At 40.2% G+C, this 25761-nt stretch overlaps 1 protein-coding gene across 1 annotated transcript in view; it reads left to right on the plus strand.

Moving 5' to 3' along the window:
* The first annotated feature begins 17687 nt into the window (after positions 1–17687).
* Positions 17688–25761, plus strand: part of LCTL (lactase-like) — a 9282-nt gene continuing 1208 nt past the window's right edge. The window contains exons 1-12 of the mRNA XM_010011580.1: positions 17688–17769; positions 18852–19012; positions 19974–20061; positions 20298–20407; positions 20662–20790; positions 21181–21276; positions 21930–21984; positions 22078–22239; positions 22927–23201; positions 23524–23650; positions 24078–24277; positions 24804–24867. Coding sequence (XP_010009882.1) covers positions 17688–17769; positions 18852–19012; positions 19974–20061; positions 20298–20407; positions 20662–20790; positions 21181–21276; positions 21930–21984; positions 22078–22239; positions 22927–23201; positions 23524–23650; positions 24078–24277; positions 24804–24867 — 1549 coding nt within the window. The remainder of the gene's footprint in view (positions 17770–18851; positions 19013–19973; positions 20062–20297; positions 20408–20661; positions 20791–21180; positions 21277–21929; positions 21985–22077; positions 22240–22926; positions 23202–23523; positions 23651–24077; positions 24278–24803; positions 24868–25761) is intronic.

Genomic DNA, 25761 nt, shown 5'->3' on the forward strand with positions numbered 1-25761 from the left:
AAGGAAATTCCCACCTCCACCTCTTCTAACTTGGTTTTTGTTATCCTCCACTCTCCTGCTATAGGTAGAAGATGCAGAGGCATTGAGTAGATGCACTAAGTGGAAAAAAGAATTACTTTGAATGCACATTTATGAACACTACAACAGGCACTGTGATCTCTGCGTGTCACTATGCAGCAATCCTGACACGTCCTCTTTCTATTTTGTTTTTTAATCTTGACTGCATTCCTTTTCTTTCCCTCTTTTTGCTTTTTTTTCTTCAGTCCCACTGAAGATACACAGGATCATGATGTGAGAAATAAGTCGCCCTTCCCATTCCTCTATTCCTCCTCCAATAATCTGCAAATCCTATTAGCTGAAATGACGTGGGACACTGGGATGGATGGGGGCAGACAGAGAGGCGCAGACAGAAATGCTGCTAGGCAGCGCAGCACTGCCCGGCTGCCGGTGCTGTCACTGTGGGAGAGGTTCATGAGAAGGCTCAGTACAAACTCTAATCGTGTTATAGAAATTGTAAGATGAAAATCAAAGTTTAAACTACTTGAGAGTTTATCTTCATCTGTATCTATTTGGCTATTAATGACATGGATGCATACACAAAATCACTCCCATGGCAGATGAAGAAATAGGAGCTGAAACTGAAGAACAGCCAGTTGAGACCTCTGAGTCCCGTCAGCAGTTAAAGGAGGCATTTTGAGGGGTGATGGAAGCACCATTAACTCCATTGCTGAAACTCAGCACCCCTTCGTGTGTGCTGACACAACAGTCTGTGGGACCAGACCTCTGGCAAGGGGTGGGAGGGTGCTCAAGAAAAAAAATGTATTTGGAGACCTCTCTAAGCTGCATCATGAGATCTTGGGATGTAGACCTGCTGCAGAACAGCTATATACATGATACGTGAAGCATCAGTTGAATAACAGTCTCAAAATGCTATTTAATTCATGTTTGTGACTTTACTATCAAAATATATGTTATTTTTCTGGTATGATGGTCAGTTAAATTGATCTTCTGGGATAATTATATATTATTAGCAAATGAGCAGCTTTTGAAGTCAGGAAATTGATTTTGAGAGAACTCTGTTTTCAGGTTTTTTTAATAAGAAGCCTCTCACCATCACAATTACAGAACGAAAGTTTGGAATAGGTTAAAACTGTCTAATGGCTCAAAGACACAAGAGAAACAAAAGATTTTGAAGCTTTAAGAAAACCTCATTACTTCGGAGAGCTTTCTGACTTTTGAAAGCCAGCATGTGGAGATGTGATGTTGCTCTTCACAGCCATTTCCTTAAAATCTTTGCAGACAACATCTGCGCCCGACACAGAGCAGACAAGGAAGTAAGGATCACGGCCAGCACAACTGCCTCATGCTCCCCTGCTTTGATGTTTTTATGGCATAAGCACATTCACATGTAAAACCAGCACTGCTCTGATGCTACCAAGAGTAAACTTGAGATGAGTGCATGTTGCACCCTCACCAATATCCCCAGTTCAGTCTGGCAAGAAGGAAAGACCAGAGGATCATCGGTTTCCCATTCCCAGTTCTACCTGACAAGCTGTGTGGTCTCCTCATCTCCACCTCCAGATTCAACAAAGCACCACTGCACCGTCTTCTTGCTAGCCAGAGGGAGTCAAGAGGATAATCCTTATGGAGTCCTTGGCCACTAAAGACTGAAATAGAAAAGGCCAGGTGGGACGGGGCTTGGAGCAACCTGTTCTAGTGGAAGGTGTCCCTGCCCGTGGCAGGGGGTGGAACTGGATGAGCTTTAAAGGTGTCTTCTAACCCAAACCAGTCTGTGATTCTATGAAATACGGAAGAGGAATTCAGATCTCTTGCTTTCTTCTAGAAGTCAGAGATCTTTAATCAGCTGAAGTCTTTGTAGGGGCTGTGACAACTCTTCCACCAAGCCACTCGTAGCGCCACTTCTCGTTTAGTGATGATCATGCCTTTGGCACACAGAATCACAGGAGAGGGCAAGAGACCATACTGGGACATCTGCCATGAAAGGGACAACTAAATTTGCAACTGCTCAGGAACATGTTTTCTGACTGGGGTTGTCTGAACACAGGTCTCTTGTCAACCAGAACTCAAGGTCATGGAGAAGGGGAGACACTCATCTACAGTCCTAGATGCAGCATAGTTAGAGGCAAGAATTAGATATGCCTCACAGCAATATAAGGTTTGTTTCACACATAGATGTATTCATACTTGCAGACACAGAACCACCTACCCTGTCCTATGTGGCAAGCCCATGGAATGGCAAATTAGACTAGGAGCTTCCAGAAGATGTTTGGGGAAAACATTAAAAGGAGGCTGTATTCTAAAAGTGTAATATAAAAGCCTAGTCTCTATTGCTCTGTTGTCCAAACTGCCAAGACCCTGCAAGACACACACACACACACTTTGAAAAACAAAACACCATAAAAAGATCAAAGATCCCTCTGGGAATACATTCTCTGCACTCTTCAAAGCCAAATGTCCCCTCACTTGCCCCCTTGTAAACTGATTAATTTCAGTGAGAACAATCTGCTCACAAAATCAGCAGATTCTTGCAGTGAAAGCAAGTACTTGTATATATTAACTTGGGGACTGCAAGAGAACCCTCTGTTTTTCTCTGCTCAATAGGAACAACAGGATTTACACTGATTCTCATTTTCAAGCTGCAATTGGTATTTAATCTGTTACCAGGCAGCTTTTTCTTGAGTCATTTTGCACAGGGATCAGATGCAACAAAGAATTTAAGAGTAAATGAGTGCACCATCTGGCCAGCCCCTTGTCTGATTCAGCCCCAGCGCCTGCGGTGGTATTCCAAAATGTGAGGAATGCTCACCCAGTAGACTCGGTTCACATCCTCCCTCCTATTGACTAAAGCTGCTCTGGCCCCTTCTGGGCCGCTTTATATAAGAATTTGGTGGGAAAAATAGGTCTGAAATCTTAACCATCTTCAAATGTGCATGTGTGTGGTCTGAGCAGGCAGCTTATGCAATGAGAAATGGGAAGCCACTAAAATGATTCCGCTTCTAAATATTTTGACCTTTATTGACATTTCTAAGTAGCAGCAGCTTCATTACCAATTAAAGGAAGTTATTAGCTACAAAAGGAGCCTGTTCTTTTTTTTCCTTTATGGCTCCTTTCCCAAACCAGTGCTGTCAGATGAGATCTCTGTGGCAGGACAAGGCGAAGGAGCCCAGGAGACCTGGACTACTTTATAACTAACGCCTATAGAAATCCTCATAGAAGTCAAAGAACTTCCATGAAGTGAATACTCCAGAGACAGCCCATTCAGAACAACAGACTCTCCTTTCCAGTTGGTGTTAACACCTTGTATTACAGCACTGTCATGTCTGTCTACATGGGATTGCTTGGTGGGCATTATTACTGGCTGGTTTTCTTTCAAGCACACCCATAAACAAGGCCTATCCAAATTGATTTTGGTTGGGTTTTTTTTTCCCCCACTATATGCAATTAGGGGCTGGCACGAGGAGCTGAAAATATACAAGACTTCAAACATGATTTCCTTACTGGGTGAATAATCCCAAGGTATAACTTCTCCGGTAGCTAGGAAGGTAGCTGCATGATCCACAACACATTTCAGAGTATATCAAACCCAAGACATCACTGAAGTTCCAGCACTCTCCCAGGCACTGTAATTTAGCTTTCATCACCTCTCCTCCTGCTTATACCAAAAGAAATCCCATGACACCTTCCACCAACCTCAGCTCCTGATTTTCTGACGAGCTTCTGGACTCTCAAGCAAGACTTTTAACACTTTTTTTTCCTTCTCTGATTTTTTCGCCAGATCCTCCTGGCTTTTTCTTTTTTTCTGCTCTGTATTCTTTAAATCTTCTGTACTGAGTTGGTAAATCACCCTCAGCTTGAGGAAAAAAACATTTACATGCAACCTATTTGAAACTAAGGATTTGATTCTGCAATCACTAAAGTCAACGGCAACAAGGGCAGTTCTGTTCAATGGGAATAGGACAGACCCAGAGTTCCTGGACAGTGTGTTTTTAATCAGGGAGCCTTCACATTTAAAAAGGAAATGATTTGCATCATATTAGTATTCATTGTCCACCTACACAGGATGGGAAATGTGCTGAACAAAAAGGTTAAGTGTGCTGATGCCAAGAGGGCTTGCCCATTGCAGAGCGGATCTCAGCAATGAAAGCATCTCAGCTGTACCTGTTCCAGGAAATTACATCCCAAACCCTCTGTATTCATGGCTCAGGGGAGTCAGACCTGTTTCTAATGGTACATAAAAGGTCAGCTGAGATCACTGTGTGTATTATTTCAACCCAGGAACAGGCCAAGTGTACCAAAACCAAAAATAAAGCTCAAGTGAAAGAAGGTAACAGAAGGGAAGCTGCTGCAGCCCATCTGACACGGTTTACTCAAATATGTCACTTTAGATCAACAGAGAAATGTCCTCCTGCAAAGTGTTTATCAAGGGACCCTTCACTGGAAAAATGATACAAGAGTTCTTTGTGCCTGTTGCTAAAAAGCATATATGGTGTTTACCATGCAGGACAGCTCTCCCCAGCCTGTGGCTCACAGTCAGCTGGAGGTGGGGGCTACTTCTGAAGACTGTGAAACACTGCTGAGACAGAAAAGCCTCTTGTCAGAAGGCTAGTTTGCTACAGAGATGCAGCCCTCTCCACTGGAAGGTTTTAGGCACCTGCAGTTCAAAGAAAGATCACAAGTCACTTGTTTAGGGGTTTTATACAAGATGACTTTTTTGATACTAGATATTACCTCTAGTGATAAGGACTCAAACTCTTAATTTTCTTTCCAAGAGGCTTCCAGAACTCCTCTGAGCCCTGTCCTGCTGTCTTTTACTCCTTCATTTATATTCACTACATCATTTTTCTCTTCATCTTTCAATTTAAAGAAGAACCTGAAAGTTCAAAGCTCATCTGTTTCCAACCCTTTTTCTTTGGATGGATCTGCAATGCTGAACAGCACCTTCTTATGCTTGTAAATCTGTTAAACATGACCAGTAAAACTGGGTAAAGGTTAGAAGGGACCTCTGGAGATTGTCTGAGGAGAAAGTATATACTCAAAGATCTTTTCCTAAAGATTAATACCAAAGACAGCTTGTGCAAGTATCAGCCAAAGTAGCTACTGATACGCAGGCTCCAAAGACTTGGAAAAGCAAATCCAACCCAAGCTTGCATCAGTGAACAGGTAGGAATGAACTGTTTGCCTGAATTGTGATGACCTTGAACAACTCAATAAATCACATCACTCCACGTACACAGCTTGACAGGAGTCAGAGCGCTGCACTGCCCTTGAGAGCTGGGCAGTGGCTTCTGGGAGGAAGGAAATAGCTGCCACATGCAGTAAATAAAAAGAAGTTAAAAACAAGACATACACACGTAGTTCTGCTGCAGAATCATTCCATTCAGCCTGGCTAGAAACATAGGCAGCTACAAACCCATCATTCATCTCCAACATAAACACAGATCTGGTTAGACTAGCAGCAACATAGGTTGAGATTTTTAGTGGATGACATAAATAAATGTATTTTTATATTTCCTGACCACATTAAGCTTGAAATCAGAGTTCTAAAATGTGAGCCACACACTATAAGGCTTCTAATAGCCAATAAATTCAGACAGTTACAGTGAAGCAATGTTTTCTCCTTAAAGGTACATTTTGCTGCAGTGTACATAAATACACTGGGACTTGGGTTTTTATGGATTTGAAATTACATGTAGCTGAACATGATCATTCAGAAAAGGTTAAAGTTCTCTTAGGAGGACAGCAAGACGAAAACCACTTCAGAAGGCACAATCTCAGATTCCAAATATTATTTCTACATGGAAAGACATTAGTAAGAAGATGGGGGGAGGCTGGAGAAAAATACTTTCTCCTCAAAAGGTACAACCCAGGAGAGGAGAGATAAAACATCCCAGGTCAAGAACATCAATGTTTTCCTCTGTTCCTGTCCCAGCTCTGCTACACTAAGAAAGCACAAAACAGGTTTTTATCCTGCCCAGTGCATCCACTTCCTATTTGTAAAGTAGCGAAGTGTTAGAATTCCTTCAGGTGGTGTTAAAGGAATGAATGATCTTAGAGAATTACCAGTGATACTTAAGATGCAAAAGGTCATTTTCACTCTTTCAGCACTTTAAAGTGGAGACTGGCATTACTACCATGATATCCCACACTGGGAAGCTGAATTCATAAGATATAATGAAGTTTTAGCTTCTCAGAATGGGTCAGTAGCAATGTCAGGAGTGATTTTCAGGTGGTAGTTGGCCATACACCACTTAAACACTACCTGAGATCCATGAAGGCTGATGTCCATGCTGACACCCAGCAGTCAAAGAACTTAATGCTCAGAGAACTTGTGGGATCACAAGGCTGACTTCCAGCCTGGCACTGCTCACTAAGCAAGCTCTGCTGAAGGACAGCAGTGTACTGCGTGGATTTCAAAGGCAAGTCCTTCAGTATGGAACAAAGATGTTTAGCTTTTGGACCTACCACTTTCTGCGGGTCTCTTACAAAGAGACAAGTTCCCAGTGGGTGAGCAATAAAGCCAGTCAGTGTGTGCTGGCTCTACTGCCCATTATTGACTGGATGTTGCTAGAAGAGCCAAGATGAAAATATCTGAGTGCTGATGTCACCTCGATACAATTGCTGTGGAGGTTACTCATTTGTCCTTGGGGCGCCTATTCATTTTCAGAGACATGTTGATCTTTGTCTGATGGCTGGAGTTTTATGACCAGAAAGAAGTGAAGATGGCAGCTGAGAGCCTCACTTCACAATGAGTAAAATCATCCTTTTAAGGGAGAATTCATCATTTCCAGCTCAGTTTAAAAACCAGCAGTTGAGCCTAAGGAAATGGAATGTGCCAGCAGAATAGATTTTAAAACACAAAGTACTTTCAAATGGAATATAGCTGCACAATGACAAACAAAACAATAATGACAACCTCTCCACCCACCTAAGTTAAGGTGGAAAAGTCAAATATTCAAGAGCTGGCAACACCAGAATCAAGGGTTGCTTTGTATAGTCTTAATTCACTTCTCCTGTGCGATACAATTAAAAGCTGTTTTTCCCCATGGCCTCACCCCGGTTAATGGGCAGGATGAACAGAGCTATTTGCTATTTCTTTTTGAGTCTATGTGTGGCCTTGGTTTTATTTATAGCATGCAGTTTAAACTCTTCACTGAAAACAGGATTATTCATATCCTTGTGGGTTATAATATAACACTTATCACAGAAATATTTGCTTCAAAAACATAACAAATGTCTCCTGACAAAACCCCTGCCAATGAGGTAGGATGGTAGCATGGTCCCTTCAGCCCAAAAGCTTAATCAGAATCAGAGGTCTCGCAAGATTGTTATGATTAGTATGAGATCATCTGAATGTAATACAGTGTATAATATATTGTTGTCTTTAGCAATGGTAAGAAAACCCCGTTTCTCTGAGAGAGAGCTCCAAAACCTCCAGTGTCATGAGGTCTGTGTTTAAGGAGCCAACTGTTTCCTTTCAGGATCATCCCCAACCCTGGTTTCTGTGGTTTAAAGCACCTCCTTCTAAGACCACTGGGCAAATGACAAGCAAGGCTGAGTCTGGAGCTAAGCAATGGAGCAGAGTTAGGCTAGAGTGAAATTATTCCCAGCTCGCTTGATTTAGGAAGATTCCCACTGAAATTTGCAATGTAAAAGAAAAAAAGAATAAAAATTACTCCCTACCTCTGTTTCCCTTTCTTTAGAAGTGCACATGCATGAGACTATGTATATTCACCTAAACCCAAAAAAGCAGTCATATCTGATGCATATCTGAGACATCTGTATGTTTGTAAGATTTCTGTTGGGACACAACAGTGTCAATGTCCTTTTCCAGCAGTTAATCAACCATCAGCAATGTTTCAAATAAACTTTAATTCAGGGACCACATAATCATTCTGCTCACAAACAAGACCATTGACATCCACCCTTTTGAGCTGGATCTAAGCCACAAATCAAGTAACTCTTCTTTTAAGACATCACCCCTGTAGCAAAAAAATGTTACCTCAAGTTGCTCCACCAGTATGAAACCCATCTGAGAAATACAATTTTCAAGTTTATTTTCACAACCTCTCCAAGAAATCAATTCATGATTCCCTGTGTCATGCTGCTTGTTTTACATTACAGCCTTAGACAAAAATGCTTATGTTAGAAGTATGAAAACATAACAATTACTTACAGTTCTGACAGCCATCAGGAGCTCTTTATACCCTTCTGGTCCCTGTGGTTATCTCAGACTGTTCCTCAATGATATTCTCTTCAGAGGAGAGGATCTGATGGCTGAAAGGAAAATGCACAATGCTACAGTTTCTATCCACAACACTGGGAATTTGGCATGTCTGGAGGCTTTGGCATTATTATTATTACAAATATGTTTTGGAATTTGTATTTTTGGCATAACTAGAAGATTCACTGTAAAGAATGTAGCTCTTTTTAAAAATGTGTTAAATCAGCTGGGATTATTTCAAATGCAAGTACTTCAGCAATGACTGTAACTAACATTTCTTATTTGATTTGATGTAGTAAGAAGAAAGTTAACAAACATGATCCCAAGTATTGCTTAGCACCATTATTACCCTAGGCTCCAGCTGCCTGAAACACTGGTGCTGCTACAACCTGCACTGGTTCAAGACGGTTTTGTTTGTTAGAATGATTTTTTTCTTAAATACAAAACTATTTTAAAGTTTAAAAAGTTTAAGAAAACCAAACAAATCATCCCTAACTGGAACTACTACTGTCAGCTTATCTTCTGCTCTGGATTTACAAGGATATGCTTAATACACAATGTAAGTTACCCCTCCTAGTTTAAGGCAAGACCTCTAATTTATGTAGCAGAAGTTGATGCTTCTGTCTAGATTGTAAGTCCATCCTCCAAGACACCATTATTCTTTAGAAGTATTAGTACTACAGCTCAATACAAATCAGTTGTAACAGCACCAGGGATCTTCCACTGCAGACATGGACTTCACTTAATTAACTAAGTGCTGTACAAACACAGCAGGGAAAAGAAATGATCTCCTCCTCAAAGACACTGACGCAATTATTCTGTTGTTCTAGCAGGAGGATCACAAGGCATTCTGCAGTTCAGTCTGGAAGGGAGACTGTATTTCAGTCTTGTTTTACAGATGGGAAACTCGAGGAGGGGTAACTTCAGTAGCAAGACACAATGAGCTGTGCTTTCTCTCTGAAAGGGGACGTGCTCAGAGTGCCGGACTGGAAGTTCACTGGTTTTCCATATTTCAGAAATGGGCACTAAAGCCCAGAATCCATGGAAACTCACACACCTGATACTGCTGTTTAACCTGGTTTAGAAGCAGCCACCTCCTCAGCCTGATTGAGACTACCCACCCTCCACCTGATGCTCTCAAGTGACCTCACTGAATTGCTCTCAGTGCAGAAATGTCTGTAAAATGAATGCACACAAGCTCACTAATCCACTGGGAAACACAAGCAATGTTACTTCATCCTTGGGAAGCTGTGATGATGATGATGTAACAGTTGCCACATATCCTATACAAGGTACAAATCATTATCATCTTACTGCCAACATCTGGTCAAGCTTAAGATGAGAATCTTATAAAGCTTCTAGTTACATCTTCTCGTGCTTTTCTGAGCTTGGATTCAATCTCAGCTCAGGGGTTTTTTAACTTTAACAAATGCATTCTCTGATTCATACCAATGTTTCAATGAATTATTTCCATTATTCATTTTTTTACTGCCTAAAGCTGAATAAAAGGCTCCTGAAATTGTAATCCTTCACATCACAAAGTTACAAAGCCTGAGACAAGGGCTCTCAGGACCTCATCTAAGACATGCTGTAATTAGCCAAACTTTCCACTGCTTAGTCCCCAAAACAACAAGGGGGTAGTGGAGCAGGTATTAATAATACATTAAATAATACATTAAATCTCCATTGGATTGATTCTCCAATCAGGTAGAATACCAATTACTTGGTATACTACCTGATTAGAAGTTGTTACTGGATCCTAATAAGGCCTCATCTCTGAAATTTATCCCTGATAAGTCAGAAGTAAAAGTCATTTAAAGTAAAAGTTTTTTGGTTTTTTTTTTTTGCTGGTTGGTTTTAATGAATAAGCTACAAGCAGAACCAGGCCCTGCCACCAAACAACTGTCACCGTAAGAGCTCACCCCAGCTGTACAAGAATTGGGATTATCCTAGTTCATCTTCATACTTTCCCCATGAAGGTTAAAAGTTTTCCTTGGAAATGAGGACCTGGCAGTTTAGAAAGCAGTTCTCTCAGGCTGTGCTCATGAGAGTTTGGGCTTCTTTTCCCTTGCAGACCTGACAGTCCAGTCCCATCAATCCTAAGGCTGCAGAGTACCTTTTGAATTCCTTTGCTGCTCTACTTCACTTGTAGTGACCAGGCAGAAAGAGACAGATCCGAACCACTGAACCAGCATTAGTAGTTCATGCATAAACGACATGCTTCCAACTCACTGCTACCTGATGCAGCACTTTTCAGCAGGATGGTCTGCAGGGTGGGGGTGATCAGCATTGCAAACACCTCACAGGTGAAGGGACTGAGGGCTCACAGGGTCAGCTCGGCAGCTCCTCCAGCGCTGTGCAATGCTGCCTCTTGGTGGAGCTCAGCTAAAGGCTCTGCAGAGTTGCTCTCAACTTTTGTCTCCAACCTAAACCTCAACCAGACAGAAGCAAAACTAATCCTGAGTTATTAAGGTGCTTTATCTGTCCAATTCCTTACAGCTTGTGTCTGCCTGCTGCATGGGAAAGGTCTAAGGTCATACCTTCTAGGGTAGCATTAAAGATAAAATGCCCAAGGGGTATGTTTTAAAACTGGTAGTTGAACTGCACAGCCAGAAGCACTGAATTTGAATGCTTCATAAGGTAGGTTGAATATCCAGAGAAAGAGCAATTGTGTGACTTTAGTAATGAGCTAATTCAATTAATTCAATAATGAACTAATTCAACCCCTTCCAAATCAATTCATGAACTCTTACTATGATCAATTAAAGTGCTTGGGGACCTTCATTAATTACAACTATTCCTAGTTGTTATATGCATTTTTGTTATGGTGCAGTGTAAAGATGAACATGCAATAAAAATAGAACTCTGCCTTTTTGTTCATACTCACAAACTGATGGGAAAGCCTCCAAAAGCATTCTCAATGTTTTGTAGTTGTCAAGACACTTCATTTTCCCTCATTCCCAAGCTTCAGAAGCTTCCTCTTTGTGATTGCAAACAGATGATGGCAGAGCATGCAATTAGACTAATACAAGTAAATTCCAATCAGTGGTAGCCTGCAGCAGCTTCTCAGTGTTCACATCAAATGGAGGCCAACTCTTAGCATGAAGCTGTCAGCAGGAAAAGATAAATTAAAAGTGATTTTTAGAAGCAAACTTCTGTGACCTTCTTCATTGCACCCAGGAGTATCTGTAGCATCTGTCATTTATTAGATATTATGGGTTGGGATTTTCAACCATCCACTGAGTTTGGGCATTCAAAATCTAATATATACCTTTGACTATATCACTGCAAAGTCTCACTAGTTTGGGCCATTTGGGAGAACAGTGTTCCACTTGTCTGCACCAAGAAATAGTAGTAAGAATATACAATCCAGGAACTTACTTGAAAAGGAGACCTTTAAAATTTGAGCTTTCAGTACAAGTAGAATAGATTGTGCAGGTTTATCCCATCTTTGCCAATCTTTACAAGTACTCTTCACAAAGCAGAGATGGCAGATTCTCAGATAGTTTAGTTTTTCCAAAAGGTATTACTAAAGCCAGTTGTGAGTGGTAACAGCTACTCAGTGCTCTCAGTGGGCATAAACTACGATAGCACTAGCTTTCATAACAGTGTAGGAGCTGCTAAGTAAGTATGGTGTAAGCTTCACAGTTACCGATCTTGATCTCATCTCAGGCATCACAGCTCAAACACAAGATCTTCCAAAACTTCTGGGGGTATCCTTAAGATGGAGACTCTTGAGAAGCTGCACACAGATTTCCCAGGCTACAAGAGGATTGGTATCCCCCTCAAAGGGAGGCCAGCAGAGACACTTCTGTCAAACTAGGCACCAGACAGTTGCATGGCAAAATCCTGCTGCTGATGCCAGCCGATGCTTTGGTGCACTGCATCCTTGAAGGGGTTTGAGCCTCCTGGTAATCCAGGGGAAAGCAGGTTTGTCTTGTCAGCAGGCTGGGTCAGTCCGTGGCATAAAGAGCTGGGGAAAAACATAACAAAGTCAGGTCCACCAGACTTTATTGGGTACAGGGCAGAGCTATGCACACATGACACATCAGTCTGGCTAACAGCATTAATGTAAGAAATAAAATGGCTCTAAGCATGGAAATATTGGTAATCTTTACTCTAAGTTTACTGGGCAGTCTTGATGTACCTATGCAAGTTCAAAACCAGGCCTTTTAAACCAGAATGAGTCTTCAGTGTCCTTGATATCTTTTAAAAGGCAATAAAACACATGTCCCACATTTCCAACACTCCTTTCTGCCTTTAGAATTCACTGGGTCAGAAGAAACAGTTCTGAACATCTCTATTAACAACCATATTCCCCCAACTGCTTCAAGTCAAAGCAACATGACTGGTTGTAAAGCAAGAAATCTTCATTTCAATTACTTCCAATTTTCTATTTTTCTCTGAAAAACAAGGCCAGGCCATTAGTACAGTTGAACATTAGACAAAAAGTTTCCAAACACAGCTAACATAATGCCACGAAAGTCATTTTGTAACACAGAAAAACACAAGTACAGTTACACAAGTGTTCTTGTTCCAAGAACAATTGTAAGTGGGTTTTGTTTTGATTTTGAAAAATCTCCAATATCTCAGGGTAGCTGCAGTAGACCACACACTGGAAAATTACGTGGTTTTCTGGTCACTGTATAAGAAGAAAGGATTTTTCTCTCTGAGACAGAAAAGGCCTATTCAAGGTTGGAAAGGGAGTGCTGGAATCAGGAAGCTGGGGAGATAGGTCATAATTGTATGAGGATAATTAGGTTTAGTTGTCTGAACTGCTGCCAGGGAATTAGGAAGGACAGCATCTACTTTTTCATCAGCCTAGGCAAAACATAAGGGTAAAAGCAAAACTCAAATCAATACCAGTTTTACAGTATCTGCTATTAGGGGTGACTCCATCTCTGGTTGTCTATCTGCAGGTAAGAGGCTTTGCAACATGAAGTGTAGGATGGATAGAAAATACAGTGGAAGGAGAAGTATCAGTTTGTTTGATATAGTGGGGTTTGTGCCAAAGTCTTTGTGATAGGATCACACAGTATTCCACAGCTGGACAATACACAAATACCTACATCATTTATGGATGAAGATCCACTCCAGGCTGCAGACAAGTGAACAGCAGATAAACTGTGACCTGAGTCAGTGGTGACTTTGCCCTGACTTCACCACCCGCTGCAGTAAGCCAGTTGCACAACCCACTTTCCAGGTTATTTTACTGCAGACATTGGGCAATTCTGGATGGACTCCACTGAGTACATTTTTTTAACATTCTTTTTACCAATAAAACAAAGTAAAAGATTTCTCAGCCTTGATGTGTTTCTGGCACACTTTAAAAGTTGCTGCTAATAAACTTTTCCAAGATGAAACAAGAGGAAAAAATGACCAAGTTGTAGCAATGTAAATATCTCATGTCTTTTTTCTTTGTAAAGTTGGGCTTTTTTGCAGGAAACTGGGAAACAACACCACAGAAAAAGATTGTGTTACGAGAAGAAAACCCATGTAAGCACAACTTAGAGTGGACCGGTATCATGTTTCTAGCAGCCTCTGTTAAATGGAGTTTCAAAGAATCCTGTTTTCATGCACACCAAGGGCTTGCTCATGCTGATCACTGAAGTCAGTGACAATTCATCAGAGAGCTTCAGTGATGCATAACCTAGTCCCTGAAGCAGCAGACTAGCTTGTACCTATGGCACGGGGCAGAGAGCCAAGAGACCTGAGTGCAGATCTTGGCTTGATACAAACTCCCTGTGCTCCTCATCCATAAAGAGGGGTGATCTGTGTCTGCTTCCACTGTCAGTTCTTGGAATAGTCACCCTCCTGCACACCAAAGCCTTTGTTTTTGAGATGCAGTTGTGATTTAACACTGAATGACTAATGCACACCCTTAATCATCCCAACAACTCTAGCATCATATAGCACTGCTGTGACTCCTGTACCCTGCCCTACTCAGTTCTGTGGGAGATGAAGCATGCCAGCAAGAACTTTAAAATGTGCTGTAAGCACCAGACTCACCTGCAGTAGGCTCACCTGTGTATACAATACTGCCCTTTATGTGCATGAGATGGTTGATTTTCAAGGATCACCTCCTCCATGCTTGAAAATGATCCGTCCTAATGAGCAGGAAGTCAAGGAAGTGTACCAAGAGACCTGTATGGACGAGCAAGGCGCTCCTGACAATATTCCCTCTAGAGTTTCAATGCACTTTTTCACTCCTGAGACCAGAGGCAGTATATGACCTACAGTGCCATCGCTTACCTTACACTACCAAGCAGTATTTTTAATGTTAATGTTCTTTCTTAATCCTGACCACGAGAGGGCACCAGTACTGCTCTACGAAAAGACAAACCCGAGCTGAATAAATACATGGGAATTCGTTTACAAACTGTACGGCAACAAAGGCCAAGGATAGCAGGTTCCACGGTCAGAAGTCACCCACCCACTGAAAGCCCAAGTGCCAGGCAGCTACCTGGGTGCACTGCAGCAGGAGAAAGAAAATCCCCAGCTCCCTAGAGCCAACAGAGCTGGTGCTTTTCCTGCTTCCCGTGCAAGCCTCCCCTTCCTTAATCCCCCTTTCCTTAGGGTGAATATGTGACAGGTTCACACATCTTTCTGTTTTCAGCCCAGCAAGCCCTAGCAATGGCTTTGCTCGTTTCATAGTCCTTTCAATGCATACTACCAATGAGGGGGGGCTGAGTAACCCACAGAGGTAGAAGAATAAACTGCCATAGCTCAGGCTGAACAGCTGACCTCCAAGACATGAAGAGTTGTTTTTTCCACACAGACATCACCATAAGGACTTCCTCTGGAAACAAAAGAAAAGAAAAAGCATATTAATTTTTAAGCTTGCATTCTGAATATCTGATTCAGAATTATGCCATACAAAAGCAAAACCCTTGACCTCACAAAATCTCCCAACGAAATCTGCCAAATCCCATCTTGGATACAGACATTTGCACCAAGAGAAAAATGTCTACAAACACCCCATTCAAGAGCAAGAGCAATTATGTATGAGTGTATAGATCACTTGCAAAGCTAATTTTGCTTACAAAGGAAAATCATTGCTAAAAGATTCGTATGGTTAAGCTAAACCTTTTCCTGCAGCGTTCACCGTGAATACAAAAGGATTGTTCCTTTTTGTTTTAGCTGTAAGTGAACAAAATGCTGTTTTCAACTAGATGTTTCTCCTGAGTTTTGTGACAGTTGGATTAATTCCATGCAATTATCCTGTGGAAGTAAATTTATTCTGAATTCCCTGGTAAATTTCTGGCAGTTCAGAGGCATCTCCTGGTTGGGACACATCCATTGCGAAGAACACCAGGTAAGCCAGAAATGGGGGGGAAATTCAAGTAAGTCACTCTGTAATCAGGGTAGGAGATAATACAGCTGCCAGAGAACAAGAGAGTCAAAAGGGTGTTTTACAGCACCAGCCTGAAGCTTAAACTTTTTGCAGTGTTCAAACCTTTGCACTACTGATGAGACTTTCTGCACTACTCAAATAGCTGCTTCTTCTACCATATTTGTAAAGGTATTTTCCAGACAACCAGAGCAATGAAGGTTCCAAAAAGCAAGTATTCATTTGAAAAGAACATTAATTAATAGAATATTCAACAAGGAACCGTGCATAAAATAAGATTATTTACTTCAATACAGGGTGTTGGAAAATCAAGTTTGCTTAAAAATGTGTTTCTAGTGTATGGCAGTTGTTGAAGTACTGAAATTATTTCTAATGGAGTTATCAGGCCAAAGAGTGAAAAATACACTGATTTAGATTCAACTGTTAGTCCCAGCTCCAAATGAGGTACCCAAAATACCAATCAGTTACAAATGTCTAAACCCCAATAAACACCCTAAAACATTATTAAAGCTACACTCTAGCTTTGGAATGGAAGCGTCAACGCTTCTGCAAAAGCATACGGTCCTATTCCCATAGGGTCAGTGCCTTAGCTCTGGAAAGTGACAGCATTCCTCACAGAACACACCTTCTGTTCTCCTTGTTTCTTTCCATTGCTGACAAGAACATGAAGGGTAACACCAGATTCAAACTAACTCATTGACTAGGCTGAAGAGCTCAATTTGACTGCCAGTGTCTACATTAAAACCATGTGTATTTGCAACCTTTTATATTCAAAATAAAAATAGCGTACTTGGGCCTTACTTTTTACATGGTTGTAGTCTGATCTTTTTTATCCCCCTTGCAATGTAAACATTCACATTAGAAATGCAGAGGTGATTATTTTAATCCAAGGCTAAAGGCCTTTGATGTTCAAGTAGCTACATTTTCCCAATCCAGCTGTGCAGTTCCTGCATTATTTGCATCTGGAATACTCTTTAACAAGCAAAGAAGAATAAGAGATCTCTGAGGTTGTACATGTTCTGAGAATTGGTTCCTTCAGCTTTCGGTTTCAGCCAGACTTGGGTTTGCATTTTGGTTGGAAGATGCTGTGTAAAATGCAGTTCCCTGCTCCCATGCTGCAGAAAGCCTGCAGCAAGGCTGGTTTCATACAGGCAGGAAAGGACACGGTGTTTTCAGACCTTTTACCTGCTCTTGGGATCCCCAGGGCTGTTAACTGCTCGTCTTAGTGTATATGTCCAATCCTGAAATCCCAGTTTGCTTTCCAGGGTTCCAGATGTATTTACTTTTTATACAATGCTCCAATCAAAATACAATTATTTTTAATAAAATAATGCTTCTACTTCTCCTTACTTTCTAACCCCATCTCCAAATTCACCAACAGAGGCTCAGGAATGTAGAACACATCTTTTGGGAACTGTATAGATTTGGGGAAAGTAATACTGTCATACAAAGCCCTTCTGCAGTGTTATTTAAAATGGATAGAATTGGTCCTCCCACCAATAGTTTAACCTGATTTAGCAGTTAACATTTTAAATTGATGCTGGGACATCATCAAGATAAAAGCTGCAATTATTAAAACTGCAACAACTACAAGTGTTAATCTTCCTTTCCCACTTCCACAAGGTTTGTTTCTATTATATATGTAGCTGGCAAGATGCTAGAGGCATAATCACTTCTATTTCTTGCTCCCACTCCCAAGTGTTGGTTACTGACACTGGTGGGACAGTTTGACATCCAGAACAAAACAGCTTCCAACAAGGAGACTTTAGAATATAGTAGATAAGTAATGTTATAGAAAACATGCAGGGAACGCTTCTAAGAGTTATAATTTTGCACTTCATTCTTCCCTCATTTCATCACCCTGCCAGAAGCTTAACTGCACCTTCCACTTCACCCAAGCACTGCTTTTGTACCTATTCAGCAGTAAAAATAAGCTCTTCCCTTTTGATCACCCTAAGCCTACTTTGCAGGGTGGCAACACTTGACAGTGCTCTTCTATTTTATCAGGTGGGAACTGGCAGAGGACGCTTGGCAGTGAGGAAATCAAGAGTGATGAAGACTTACATTCTGAGACTATGGTATATGCTTGTGCCCATGGCACGGCTGGATACAGCTGAGGATTTCCAGCGGACAAAGAATAATTCAGGCTCTTTCTATTATGGCACTTTTCCAGATGGTACTTTCGAACTACAGTTGGTTGTGGGGTTTATAATGCTCTAGATCTACTTGTGTGTTTGCAGAAGAAAGCTGCCAAAAGGTTTTCCTTGTTCTTCCAGGGAAAGGGCAGAAACAAACATTCAGACTCTTGCAGAATTCATACTTAACATCATCTTGTGCATCTAGCCCTGGGGATACAGGGATTTACCTAACTCTGCTCTTCGTATAGTCGCTTAAACCACTAAACTCCAAGTAAATGATAATAGATTAGTATTTCACAACCAGATCTCCCTTTCCTGTCTACGACTGAATAAGAAGCGCAGTGTAACAAATCACTCCTGAAAACTCTTTCATTATTTACAACTAATGAAGAATTATAAAGCAAACATATACTTTGTTACAGAGCTAACTTAAGAAATGAACATGAATTAAATAGTTGCATTAGGTTTGTTTCAACTTGTGTAGTATTATCTAATCCACCCCTGAGTACTGCTTTATGAAACCTTGTTCTTTCTTCAACATGCATTTATACACACACATTTCATTTTACCAAAATCAAAACTAAAAAGAAACAGGCACCAATTTTTTTTTCATGCTCATGTTTTTATGTGGCTTATAAAATGGATTAAACACATCCTTTTGTATAATACTAGGAAAATGATCCAGAATCTTTCTACATGTTTTACGTAACAGCTACACTCGTAATCACTATAAAACCCCATAAAAGTAGCAGGCCAAAATGTGGGAACCTGCTTTTTTCTGACAGCAAGACGTTTCTGCCACACTATCAATGCACTACCTCAATACTGCAAAATAACAGGAACAAGGTTTAATATATGAAAGAATTAGATTTCTTTTTCAGTGCCTGAGGAAAGGACACCTTTGATCTACACCACATTTTCAGACAGTCCCTTTTTATGCACTGATAAAGTTTCATAGAGAAAACATTGGCCTCTTCACTAGGCACAAAGTCATGCTCAGTTCACACCAAGCTACACAGCTCTGAAGCTTTAGCAATTACTTTCTCATATGGAAACTTAGTATGAATACCAATTTTGCAGGCAAATGCTGAGATAACAACTCACTTCTTTTTACCTTTAGGGTTTTTATGGGGTATTGGAAGTTCTGCATACCAGACTGAAGGGGCCTGGGACAAGGATGGGAAAGGACCAAGTATCTGGGATGCTTTTACTCACAAAAAAGGAAAAGTGTTCAGAAATGAAACAGGAGATTCAGCATGTGATGGCTACTACAAAGTTAAGGTATTGTTAAAGAGGAACTACACCTTTAGGAATATTCTGGAGCCATTTCATGCTACTGATTTCCCATTTTGAAATAAAGAGGAGCAGAGGTCTCCACAAGAACTAAGAGGAAAGAAACTAACAATGCCTTACTATCCTAAAATGGGAAAATGCAGGAGGGATTTCATTTGATCTCTCTCAAAGAAGTAAAAGCTCAAAAGTACAGCTCAATGAAAAGCCACAGAGGTTGGAACTCGGAAGCTCACAGGGCTGTTGCATTAGAAGAGACTGACAGATGATCACAGGATGCAGGTTACAGAGAGGATTCAGACATAAATGACAGCACTTCAGTATTTGCTCACCCCTGTGGGCTTGTATTTTGAGATGCTTTCTAAAACTTGTATGTTATAAGAGCACTTTCTCTATGTGCTTTCATCGTTGAATTCTCTGTGTTGGCTCTCACACCATCAGTTTCTAATTTCATTTAATACCAAAAGGAACAATTTCTTAGAAGAAGAACATGTATTTATACTGAATTTATTCTTTGTGCTAACTGCAGGATGAGACAGTGAATGAAAACCTGAATTTGTGTTTTTCGCCTAAGCTGAAATGTTTGAGGTCAAGATTTACAGGTTTATATTCTTTAAAACATTCCCAGTGCAAATTCTGACAAATATAATCAGGTTGCAGAATACCTCAACTCATTTGTCTGTCCCCTATTTGATGGTGAAAACGTGTTCCCACAGTTGTTAACACAAAACATTACAGACCGCTTTAGGGTCAAGGAAAAAAATAGTTAAAAAGTATACAAGTAGAAAGAGCCATCATCTCAAAGCAAATGCAGAAAATAACTGACAGAATCCTCTTTTTTGTGCAACTCTTCTCTAGATTTTCTGCATTCAGTACTACTTAAGATAGATGAGTAACTAAAGAGTCACGCTGCTCAGACATAAGAAATGTTAATTGGGTTTTCTTTTCACAGGATGACATTCAGCTACTAAAGGAGTTGAAAGTGAATCACTATCTCTTTTCTATCTCATGGCCTCGGATTATGCCCACTGGCATCAAAAGTAAGCAAAACATTTTCACCACATTCTTACAAGCATTAGTAGACATACCATCATTGTTTAACACTGCCTTTAAACTGATTTCTGTTTCTTTGCAGAACAGAGTTTAACCATTATACACCCATTACAGCCAACCCCTCACTGCACTGTAAAATGCCTCAGTTAAAGGTTTTAGGTTTCTATTCTTCCAGTTATTTGTAAACCAAACCAGGTATTTTCTTATCTGTTTGTTTCATCAGCAGAGCAAGTGAATGAGAAGGGAATACAGTTCTACAATGATACAATTAATAGTCTTTTGGAAAACAACATTATCCCTATCGTGAGCCTCTACCACTGGGATCTTCCACAGGTTAGACAATATTTAAGTTAGTGAAATGGTAATATGAATGCTTCTGAGAGGAAATTTATACGTACTTACAAAAATGTTTAAAGATGGCTGCAAGGTCTTACATGTGCTTAGAATTATTTTCTATTAATTTGCATTTTATATATGTTGAAGATTGAAAAAATCTTCTGAGCTACTGAAATATAAGTAAGTCTTCATTAACAGGCAAGTGAAATTTTAAACAGCATTATTGATTCTTGAAATTCTTATTTACAAAGGTTCTCCAAGAAAAGCATGGTGGCTGGCAAAATATAAGCATGATAGATCACTTCAATGATTATGCAAATCTATGCTTTGAGAAGTTTGGTGATCGTGTGAAACACTGGATTACTTTTAGTGACCCTTGGGTAAGTTATCAATGCTTCCCTTCCAATCACTCCCATTACACTGTTCTGTTTCCAAAATTCTGTGGAAATGACAGTCCAGGAAAACAGGTTAAAAATTAGAGAGAGAAAGGGAAAGGGAGACGCTTCACCCCAAAATCTCAGTGGTCAGATTCTGCACAAGGGCAGAGTTTTAAGATACAAAATTCCAGTCGCCAACACATTGTTTCCAACAAGCCACAGTATATTATCAACCAAGCAGTGGGGTTGTACATGGGAGTTGAGGGGAGGTGAAGGAAAAAGGGGAGTGGAGAGGATAGAGAAACAGACCATACAGGAGAGCAGAGTCCATGGCACAGCAGCAAATTCCTTACCTCTGCTGTTCAGAGACTAACTCACTCTATGTATTTGCAGGCAGTTGCTGTAAAAGGTTATGACACAGGAGAACATGCACCAGGACTGAAGCTCGGTGGATGCGGTGCATACAAAGCAGCACACCATATGATTAAAGTAAAACAAAAATCATGCTTCAAATTATGTGTAAATTAAGAGGTTTTAACAGACTAAGGTCTATGGAAATAGTTTTGCACTGATGTCATTTCCAAGTCGTACATTGAAATTACCACCTGATCTAAACCACCAGCTCATATTGAGGTGTAGAATGACATACTAGGTGCTTGATGTGACACTGTTGCAACAACTTACATTTTCTTTTAAGTGTCTCTTTTACAGTACATTTCAAACTGGTTGAGTAACAAAATATCCAGGCGACTCCAGAAACAAGGAGCAAAAATCCCAGCCAACAGGACTGAACTTGAATTCAGAAATGAACTTGAATTTTGCAAGTGACTTGAGTAAGGCTAGATCTCCTGAAAATAAACCTTGACTTGCCTGGATAAATTAGGCAAAGACATCCAAAGATGGACAGACACTACACTGAATTTTTATTACCTTTATGGGCACCTCCTGGAATTGAAGGAAGGAATCATGCATAAATGCTTTTTTCACATCTTATATGAAATTAAAAGATTCCACCATACACATAGAAGAAATAATGTGGTATTTTCAGACATACCTGAATGCAAAAACTACTCTTGATCTTTCTATACTGACTATGGCATAAGATTAAAACATGCATATGACCTATTGGTTTAAACTTCCAGGCTCATGCAAAGGTATGGCACTCTTACAACGACACATGGCGTAGCGAGCAGCAAGGTAATAAGGATTCATTCTGTAATTATACTCCTATTTATATTAACAGATTAAAGATCATGCATAAACTACAGAATTGTCACTTTGTGGTTTAAGGTATGATTGGAATTTCCCTAACCAGTGGCTGGGGTGAGCCTATTGATCCACACAGCCAAACAGACAGAGATGCTGCTGAAAGATACATACAGTTCCATTTGGGATGGTTCGCAAATCCGATTTACAAAGGAGACTATCCAGAAGTTATGAAGAATTATGTGGGTAAGTCCCAGTAACCAACTATAACATGAAGAAACTACACACTTACAGCATATTACAATGACCAACGTGGAGTTTAGCCCAGTATGAAGACACAGAAGAGGCAAGGCTAATCAACAACAGCCCATGGGCCAGACACAGCTCCTCAGCAGTCTGGGGTCCTACTAGAACCAAGAAGTTGAGCTGCTGTTCAGCCCAACAGGTGCACATCTCCAAACTGGAGTGCTCCAAGCTGGAAAGGAAGCCAATGTTTTACTTTTCTGTTAGACTCTGTTTTAGTACCCTGACTATGACAAGGAATTGTTAAATACCTTTCTTTAACCTAAAGACAAAGAACCAGCACTTTTCCATCACTGAAGCTACATGGTTCCACACTCTTTGTTACACAAGATGAAGCAGCTAGGCAGTGTACTCAGCAGCAAAGCACTTCTGTTCTTATCATGTTATGTTTCCAAGCATTCTGTTAACATTTATCAATGCTCTTTGAAAAGAAAAAAAATCCCCAATCACTTTAATTCACTTTTTTCTCCCTGTATTGTGCTGAACTTCTCCAAACCAAAAGGATGGAAGATTATTTCATCTCAAAAAAGCAATCAAACTAAACTGCCCTCTACACTAACACCAAGTTCAGGAAAACTGCATTTATTGTGGGTGAGGTAAAGAAACCAAATCTCTGTGCTATTTCCATAGGTAGGAAGAGTGCTCAGCAGGGCCTGGGGACCTCAAGATTACCAACCTTCTCAGTGCAAGAGAAAACCTACATTAAAGGCACATCAGATTTCCTGGGAGTAGGCCATTTTACTACTTGTTATGTCCTACAGAAGAGCTTTCCCTTCCTACAAGTGCCCAGTTACCACACTGACTACGATTTGGCTGAACTGGTGGACCCAAAATGGCCAGCTCCAGGACCTAAATGGTTATATTCTGTGCCCTGGGGATTCAGAAGATTACTCAACTTCATTAAGGTGATTATAGAGTAAATCTTTAAAAGGAAGTGAACAAAATGCCTGGTTATATGCAGAAACTACACTTAAAATGTTTTATAGGTTATACTGGGAAGTTTCTTTGCCAAAAAACTGACCTTAATTTCAGCTCAGAAAACTATAGAATTGAGTTACTTTAAAATAAAACCATAGTTAACTTAAATTCCTACATTTACTTACTATTACCTTTAGGAAGAAAAATCTAGTAAAATGCATAAAAAGCTATTTTCCAAGTCTTGTGTCCTGTCACAGTATGAGATGATTTTGTTTATATGAACCAGTCTAACCCCATCTTTGTTTGCAGACACAGTATGGGAATCCTCTCATTTATGTGACAGAGAATGGAGTTTCTGAAAAGGTACAGTGTACTCAGCTGTGTGATGAATGGAGGATAGACTATCTGAAAGGATATATTAATGAAATACTCAAAGGTAACTTTAAAAACATCTTTTCAGTGCGTGAGCTTTTTGAGTGTTTTCACCTTCTGATTCTTTTTGACATCATAGAGAAATAAATATTCACAGATGAAAATGGGCAAAGTAGACTAATAAATTTTAACAGAAATGACAACCCAGCCAAATGTAGTGATGCTGATAAATACAATAACCTTCAAGAGATTTAATATTGTAATAGATCATCAATTTCCACTTCTAGAAAGGACAAATTGCACCTATGAGCTCTGGGACCTCTAAGCTAAAGGAAGCATTTTCAAAGAATCTAAATTACTTCACATTTACTGTTTTCCTGTCTTCCTCCCCATCTCTTTCTAGTGTAAAACAAACCACCTACAGAACCAGATTTGCAGGCTGACAAATACAGGCAACAAGTTTAACAGAGTAATTTCTATTCTGTTTACAGCTCTGAATGATGGTGTTAATGTCAAAGGTTACACTGCCTGGTCACTGCTGGACAAGTTTGAATGGAACAAAGGCTTTTCCGAGAGATATGGATTTTATCATGTTGATTTCAAAAACAAGAACAAACCACGATACCCAAAAGCATCCGCTGACTATTATAAAAAGATTATCAGTGCAAATGGATTCCCAAGCCCAAGAGAGGTGATGTTAGTTGCTAGTTTTATTCTTTTTATCTTTTTCTTTGATATATGGTCAAATATCACATTGAATTTTGGGAAACAACTGGCAAGAATATGGTGAATGAAACAACACTTTGGTTCTCTAAATTAGGGATGTGTTAAATACACACACCTAAAGAGACAAAGTGGCAACAGCCTCAAATACTGTTTCTAAAGCATTTCACAAACTCTAATTGGACTTACTGATGTGATGTAAGATTTTGAATCATGTTACCAGTGCTCTATCAGATTTCTAGGCAGAAAATTATGTACATACTGCCTTATCAGAATATGGAATATATTATGTGCCTTCAAAAATTTTATTAAAAAATGAAGTATAAAAAATGTATTGCAATAAAAATCACAAAGATAAACATAAATCTTCAGAAAATTGTGTGTTGACAGAATAAAATAGTTTTAAGGTAAATGTTCAGGGACAGAGGAAAAGCTGCTGGGAATGAGACAGAATATTACAGTCTAATTGAACTGCTACATGTCAACCTTCTCAGGTGGACAACTGGCATGGGGAGGCCATGGACACTTGCTCCACCACACACCAGCACCTTGCTACAGGTAATTCTATGTCTTCTGTTTTGTTTTAGAAAAGCATATTATACGATTTCCTAATTTTAAATTTCTCAGTGAATACTCCTGTTAGCAGGTCCTAAAAGGTATTTTCTCCCTGAAAGCACAACAACTTTCAAACACAATAAGCCTCTCAAAAATGTCTTTACTCTCTCCAACTAAACTCACCATGGCTAAATGAACCAACTTTGGATGTTAATGGAATACACAAAATGAAGGAGTTACTATTTAAAATTAAGGCTAGGGATGACAATATTCACCTTAAGATACTAAAAGTGCTGAATGCTCTTTCAAACAAACCAAACCCAGACAAATCAAGACAACTATGCAGACAGAAAAATCTCCAAATCATAGAATCAACCAGGTTGGAAAAGACCTTTAAGATGATCAAGTCCAACCATTACCCCAGGAGTGCAAGCTCACCACTAAATCATGTCATCAAGGGCCTCATCTCCAAGTTTTATGAAGACTTCCAGGTATGGCGATTGGGCAGCCTGTTCCAATACCTCACCACCCTCTCGGGCAAAGAAATTCCTCCCAGTAACCAGTCTAAACCTCCCCTGGCACAGCTTGAGGCTGTTTCCTCTTGTCCTGTTGCTTATTACTTGGGAGAAGAGACTGACTCCCAACCTCACTACATCCTCCTTTCAGGTAGTTGTAGAGAACAATAAGGTCCTCCCTACTTCTTCAGACTAAACCCCCCCAGTTCCTTCAGCCATTCTTCATCAGACTTTTGCTTCAGGCCTTTCACCAGCTCCGTTGCCCTCACTTTCCTACTCCTGCTGCCACACTATTTCTGATACAGGCCCGGACGCTGTTGGCCTTCTTGGCTGCCTGGGCACATGGTGGCTCATGTTCAGCTCCATCCATCAGCACTGACAC

This window comes from Nestor notabilis, unplaced genomic scaffold (assembly GCF_000696875.1).
Source record: "Nestor notabilis isolate BGI_N333 unplaced genomic scaffold, ASM69687v1 scaffold9853, whole genome shotgun sequence".
NCBI classification, from domain to species: Eukaryota; Metazoa; Chordata; class Aves; order Psittaciformes; family Psittacidae; genus Nestor; species Nestor notabilis.